General features: G+C 43.9%; 1 protein-coding gene across 2 annotated transcripts in view; it reads right to left on the reverse strand.

Annotated features, from left to right (window-relative positions):
- DPYSL4 (dihydropyrimidinase like 4) overlaps positions 1 to 7,609 on the reverse strand; it is a 42,996-nt gene that overhangs the window by 32,257 nt on the left and 3,130 nt on the right. For both annotated transcript variants that reach the window (XM_015409357.1, XM_015409358.1), the window contains exon 2: positions 632 to 720. In XM_015409357.1, the coding sequence (XP_015264843.1) occupies positions 632 to 720 (89 nt within the window). The remainder of the gene's footprint in view (positions 1 to 631; positions 721 to 7,609) is intronic.

Consider the following 7,609-nt stretch of genomic DNA (forward strand, 5'->3'; position numbering starts at 1 on the left):
AGGATCCTGCAGGGCTTTTTGCATGTGGAAGGAAGTGGATGCTGTTATTCTGCATGCAAAGCCCAATCTTGAAGATAACTGCAAGAACAGAACAGCGGTTCCATGCATGTGATATCCCTTCTGTTCACTGGACTGTGCCAAATGTGGCTATTGTGGGGCAAGTAATTTTGATACCACAACCAAAGATTTGGTTTCCAGGAGCTGAACAGAAGCTTATCCACAAACCGCTTCCTCCACTGTAAACTTACTGGTTAATGAGGTTGTTCTGGAATAGGTATTCTGGAGAGTGTGGTTAATACTTCAGCACTGAAGTTGCCCAACATGTGACTTGTAGAAGTATTTCTGACTACTTACAAATACTGCCCAATACCTATTCCTACTGACTTCTTTTCAAACAGCCTACAGACGTCTGATATCTGAGCTAAGAATTTCATATACTGACAGTGCAATCCTAAACAGAGTTAGACCTTTCCAAGTCCATTGGAGTCAATGAGCTTAGGAGGATATAACTTTGCTTAAGATTGCTCTGTTGAATGTTGTAAATATTAAAAGCGTCTTAGAAAAAGTTCCCCAACTCAAGTGACATGAAAATATACAAAACTGTACTACATAATATTTTTCAACAACTTACTTAATCAAGCCATCTTCCACATAGATATCTGCATAAAACGACTGATCGTCATTTACAATCTTCCCTCCTTTGATGAGCAGCCGATCGCTCTAATAAAAAAACAAAAAACAGTTTTCCAAGATAACTTTTTAGACATTTCCTGCACATGATAGACAAAACTTCCAAGCAGCTGTGCTGGTGTGAAGAAATTTCAAGGAAAACAGAAGTCATGTAATACCTTTTATTGGGACCAACCAAAATATCTCAGAACAGCAAGCATGAAAGAGCAAGCCTGACTTCTCCAGAAGTCTTAATCAGGTACAAAAAGTTTTAATCAGGTAAAAAAAGAGTCAGGAAGAAAAAAAACAGGTGGTTTCAAGGCACAGTGGCAAAGTCAAAGTCACAATACAAGCAGGCTGTATCTTGTTTTCCAACATGATACTGCAACGGCATACTTGCCACGATGCCTTGGGGAAAAACATCTTTTCCCCCTGCCTTTCTTGTACTGAACACTCAGCCTGACTCAAAAACTTGTACACCATTTTGTGATGCACACTGTTTGGTGATATTCTGGGTGGTCTTAATAAAAGGTACCACATGACTTTTGTTTCTGGAACAAGTGATACTCTGTATTCTTGGTGCTTGGGAGGGGGTCAATAGTGTGAGGGCTCCTAGTGTCCTGGCCCCACTGCTGGAACTCCTGATGGCACCTGGTATTTTTGGCCACTGTGTGGCAGAGTATTGGACTGGATGGGCCACTGGCCTGACCCAACTTTGGCTTCTCTTATGTTCTTAACTCATTCACATGCTGTTTTATGCTTATTCAGAAGCATGTTGTGATAAATGCCTGATGAAATTAAGAATGTAGATTAGAGGACAGCTGTTACTCAAGATTGATTCTGAAGCATACAGATTTCAGGTCCAGCAGCTATACTTGATTTTTGCTGATTCTTATGGAAAGGGTAATGATACTAGCCCAAAGGTATATAATTAAAAGGCAGCATCCATAGAAAAGTGAATGATTCCACAGGAAAAAAATCACAGGGAAAGAATTGGAATGCATCCTTTGGGTGTCCTCTGCAACATATTTTGCTTTTTTTGAATACTCCTGCCATGGTACATGACCCCTGAGGGCCAAACCACACATATGTTGTTTTCCCTTGACATTTTTCCTTTTACTTCTGCATCAGGCTACAACAGATAGTGAAAAACCTGTACAATCATTCCCCCTCTGGTCTGCGCCTCTAAGGGTTTTTTCCCTCTTGTAGGGGAAAAATACAGGGACTCCTGGAAACAGCTGTGTCTAGTGCACCTACATGCAACTCATGGTTAACTGAAGTTTGGCCTTGCCTATTGAGCAAAGAAGCAGGTCAGAGGTGGGGGTCCGCAAACCTTGTTTATGTGCTATAGGATCGTGTGCTTGTGCCCTTCTCAGAAATGCACATAATGTACTGTGTGATGTGAGGTTTGGTCGATTCTGCCATATGTGACTAGGTCTGATTGGCACTAATTTCCTTCCCTTTTTAACAAGGAGAAAAACCACAGGAATAGGGTCTATGACAAACGTACACGTAAGAAGAAGAAGGGCCGCAGTGGCTCAGTGGTTAAAACATTTAGCTGCAGACCAGAAGGTCAGTAGCTTGGCAGTTCGAGACCTTAGTGCTGCGTGACGGAGTGAGCTCCTGTCTCTGGTCCCAGCTCCTGCCAGCTTAGTAGTTCAAAAGCAAGAAATTACAAGTAGATAAATAGGTACCACTTCAGTGGGAAGGTAACAGCATTCCGTGTGCCTCGGCATTTAGTCATGCTGGCCACATGACCATGGATATGTCTTCGGACAGCGCTGGCTCTTTGGCTTGGAAACAGAGATGAGCACTGCCCCCCTAGAGTTAGATTTGACTGGCTTTCGAGCAAGGGAAACCTTACCTTTACCTTAAGAAGCCCTTGCAGTACCTTTTGTGTATGAGAGGAGGGGAATGCTCCCCTCCCAAAATGCTCCCCTCCCCACTCCCTCCCCAAATGGATTGCAATTGGCCTTAAGAAACAGTCTGCAGTAGGACTGGAAACAGGAGTGACTGCCCGAGTGGTAAAGCACACCTATCTGAACATCTCTGAGGAACTGTGCTTGAGAATCCACATTCATGAGCTTGCCGCAAAAATAAAACAAATTAAACAGTGACACCCCTGCAAAAAAAATATATATCCCAGAACAGCAACCAAACAGTTCTTAAAGAGCACAATTATAACTTTTAAGGGGATCTGAAGGACTGAAACATTTGAAAATGTGACAATCCCGCCCACTAACATTTCCATTTTTAAAATGTGACGCTGGACAGATGGGTTTCAGTTAAGGTGGCTAAAAATGAAAAAGCAGAGTGCACTCCCACATTCCTCAACTCTCCAAGTCAAACAGCCTGTTTTTTAAATGGTGCTTTGTTCCCTCTTCCCCCCCCCCCATCATCAAGGATCTCACAGGAACCAAACCTACAGTTTGCTTAAAGGTGCCTCCTTTGGAGTTTGTCAGCCATTCCAGAGAATCAGGCAGCTACCTGGGAGAATGCTGGGGAGTCAGAAAGCCCCATCAAGATCACTGCAAACAAGGCTCGGAGCTCAGGAGAGGAGACAGAGAAGGACCCTGCTCCAACCTATCCATTCCTCTAGCCCCCAATAAAATGGATGTTCCAGAATTTTCAGTGGCAATACTAAAGTGAATATCTGCAGCGTTTTACAATTATCTGTTTCTTTACAGATATACCAACTGAGCACAGGAAAGCAGGCAGATTCCCACAAAAGGTTATTTAAAAGAGTATCAATCCTCCCCTCCCTGGAAGCAACGGGACTGTAGCCCTCTGAGACTCCTGCTCCCCAGGCAGCCACAAAAGAAGAAAGACTGGCCTCTCCTGTTCTGGCCAATCGGAAACTGACCAATTTTTCCTCCCAGCTCCCAATTAAAAATACAATTAAATAACAGTTAATAACAATTAATAACAATAACAATTTAAAAAATTAAACAAGAAATCAAGCTAAATACAAAAACTCAGTGAGCTGGTAACATCTTTGTTTGACACTGCATGTTGAATTAATTGGATTTTAATTGAATTGGATTTTATTAGAACTATGGTTATATTATTGCTACTGTACTGTCTTCTTGTAAGCTGCCTGAGTCCCATCCTGGGGGAGGGGCAGGATAAAAATCTAATAAAATAAACAAATAAATACAGTGTGAGAGATCCCCATATCACATTACGTTTTTGTTTTTAAGTGCCCTATGACCAAAGGCACAAGTAAAGACATTTCTGAAGACGTATTTAATTATGTAGATATTTATATCCTGCTTTTCTCTCCAATGGGGACCCAAAGTGGTTTACAACACTTTTCTCCCTTTCTCCAGTTTATCTTTGAAACAACAACCCCACAAGGTAGGTTAGAATGAGAAAGTGCCTGGTCCGGTGAGCCTCCATGGCACAGTGGGGGTTTCATATCTGGGTCTCTACACCATACCGGTTCTACAACAGTTGTGCCCCTCGTTAAACTTTCCGCTCAAGTTCTTTATGTTCAAAAAGCAACAATTTCTGATCTTCCTGCTATCTCATTTTACGTTAGACTGAGATTTGGGAAGATTACTGCATAGACAGAAGTACAGCCGGAAACATCACCAGATTCTCCGGGGTTTTATAGGTTGCTTCAGGAAAATACAAGCCATTGGTTTAAAAAGAAATCCAATTACAGGTTGCGTTTATAAACACTGTATTGCACGTTAAAGTGGAAAATGTACTTTGGCTTTAAAGAGAACAATTGGATTTTTCACAAGGGTGTCTCGGTGAAAAGCTCCCCTGACCTCTTAACCCTTCCCTCCCCCCCCCCTTGAGGGCCTCCTGGGTTCCCGACTCTCTAGCTGTTTTCCAGCCCTCTCCCCTAACAACCGAGAATGCCAGATGCGGTCAGCCGGCTTTCATTCAAGTGGCCTCTTTCCCCCCCCCCCCAATCCTCTGCTTGAATGGCTGGTTTGCTCTGGCTCCACATGGCCAAACAATGCAGAATTTTAAAGAGCCTTCAGTTGTCAGACAGTGGGGGAAGAAGCCACTCTGCCCAAATACGCTCATTTTATCACACTGGCTTTTCAGAAAAACAAAACGCAATAGTAATGAAAGAGCGGAGGCGCAGCGAGGCCTGCCCAAACAATGTACCATCACTGAATGAGGAGCTGCAGAGGGTGCTCCCTTGCACAGAAAACAGCCTCTTGCAGAGAAACATCAGAGGGCATACAGGCGGGGATGGACAGGCCCTTCACTGGACTGGGAAATTCCCTGGTAGATCACTGGCAGCCAGGAGCTAAGCAGGCCCCTATGGTACTGGCAGTGCTATGGGGGGGGGGGGACACAAGTCAGGTCCAGGCTGCGGAGACGATGACAATGGACATGAACTCACTATTGTCATGGTTACCACAGCCCGGGCTTAAGCCAAGTGGCCTCTCCACAAGGACAACTTAGCAAGACCCGGATTTATGCAGAAGTAAGCGATGGTTTAGGGCCTCAGATTATGTGGGGCTTCTCCATACAAATAAACTACTCAGTGGCAATGTTAGAATAAGACCAGTTTGGCAAGGTAATACTCTGGGGGCTTTTAAACTTGACTTTCAGCATGTCCTAATCCAGCCCTGCCTTTGGCTCTGTTTCCTCCAAGGCTATTTTAACAACCCAATCCCCCCCCTTTACAAGTTAAGTCAATTAAAGCAGGATCACATTAACCAAGAATAAGTTGTGATTTACTGAATCATAAGGTTCATTTGGAGGTCAACAGAACAAGAACTCACACTCACATTTGTTGGATATAAGAGCCAGGATCTAAAGAGCTGCCCCCAAAGCAGGCAAGGTACATGGCCAAGTCCCATGGGACATTTTGAGTTTTCTTCTTTGGAACAGCTGACACTCCACACCACATCACAAGCTGCTTTTTAACCCCTCCCCAGTTTCAAAAGCAATTTGTCATACAGTCCTGGGGGTGGGTGGAGGGGGACTGCTCGACATCTAAACCCCCCTTCTGTTCATGGAACTAATTTCCCAGTACTTTGGAGCCTGATCAGTGTACTGTACTCTGTTTCACATTTTATTTCAGTAGTTATCCCCCTCCTCAACTCCTACAATCAATATATCTCACAGTAAGCTGGCTGCCTGCTCTTCACTCCAATCATGAATGTGGAAAAAGAGGTCACCCATAAACAGGGTAGGGTTTGCAGGAAAATATGACTTTGTAAATTAGCCCCAGGCAAGAAAACGTGACTGGATGATACTGAGAATGCTACAGAATGTTGACAGCAATTGACTGTCAGTTAAAGCAATAAAGGGGGGGGAGGGGAACCAGTCTCGACTTTTACAGATTCCTTCAGGGGGAGATTTTGGTGATGGGATAAGATTTCCAAATTGCTGCACCCCCCTTAAATTCTTCAAACGCCCCCAGCTTGCTTAATTTAATTCCCAAATAGAACTTAATTAATATATGTATAGCTATAGATACACACACACACATGTTTGTGTGAACGGGATGAGATAAAGAAAGATAAATAACTGAACAGCAGTATCAGGACAGAACCCTAAAAGCATGACCCAAACCCTTGTTTTAATTTGAGAAGAGGTCTAAAGTATGTAAAGAAACTTTACTGAAAGGACAGAAATTTTTGCTTTGAAGAATCCTGTATATCTGTCATATGGAGAACACAGCACAGATTCATTTTGATAACAGGCAACAGAACTGGATGCAAACATCTGTGGTTACAGCGACTGATGTCCGTTTGTGCTCAGATATTCCCATTCATGGGGAAGCAGAAAATATTCTGGAGTTGTCCCTGGAACCCCATTCCAGTTATCTCTGCGTGGCAATCCGAAGTTCAGACAAAATGGAAGTGCTCATAACAGAGAGCAACTACGGCAGACATGATAGATGCAGATGGTGAGGCATTAATGTGGGTTGAAAGGAGTTTGATGTGACTAACGCCTGCATGAAAAGGGTTCCATTACACAATTTCTTTTGAAAGCAACATTTAAATACAGTAGCTTGGGTAACAGGTAATATAAACACATTGCCTTCTGACTTTGAAAAGCAATTAATAGGTAAGCAGCATCTTGCTGTTATGAAGGGCCTCTAACAGAGGATAAAAGCCTGCTGAAATCCATTTGGGTTCAAACAAGGTTACAGTCAACAAAAGAGCACGTTAATTCTCTCCATGGAGAGGCTACAGTGGCAAATGCTCAATACCAGCCCCGGAATATGCTTGCAATGTCCTGATTTTGCTTCAATATATTGAGGCTTGTTTGCAAGTCAAGAGTGAAACCCACATACAGTCCATGTTAGTTGAAGGAATCCCAGAGGTCTCACAGAAGATTAAGACTCCTCTGTGGGAAAAAACCTCTCTCTTAATAACCTATCTTGATTGCTGCCAGTGAGAAACACTACAGGCGCTGAAACTAAATTAGGGTTTTTTTGGAGGAGGTCTTTTTATACTTGGCCTCCACACGTGCCCCACATTTTCCTAAACTGTACCCTTCAAATGCTGCAGAGAAGATGACTCTTGCAGGGTGGCTTAAAACCATCTCCATTCAAGCTGTTGTTGCCTCAGGAGTCAGAAATGCTTTATGGAGAAATCAGGTTGGGGACCTGAGAAGAGATAAACAATGGAAGACGAGAACAGCCACCGCTGAAGCGGGAAGAAAGGGGTGTTGGAGGGCGTCAATACTGTTGTTTTCTAGCGGGAATCTGGGCATCCGGGTCTTCCCAGGCTCCAAGATCAACAAGATTTGGAACCTCCCCATTTGGTCTAAGAAGGCTCTTTCTAACGAGAGGAACCTTTTGCCCGGGACAGCTCGGACTGGCCGTACCTGAAGAGTCCCCAATGGCGCGGCTGCACCTTGTCTCGGAAGAAAGAAAGCAGGCTAGAGGCCTCGGCTGCTAACCAGCCCTGGCGGGCCTCTCTGGGCTGCAACTGCAGCCTCCCCCCACCCCCACCCC

Source organism: Gekko japonicus, unplaced genomic scaffold, assembly GCF_001447785.1.
Source record: "Gekko japonicus isolate JY-2015 unplaced genomic scaffold, Gekko_japonicus_V1.1 scaffold716, whole genome shotgun sequence".
Lineage (NCBI taxonomy): Eukaryota > Metazoa > Chordata > Lepidosauria > Squamata > Gekkonidae > Gekko > Gekko japonicus.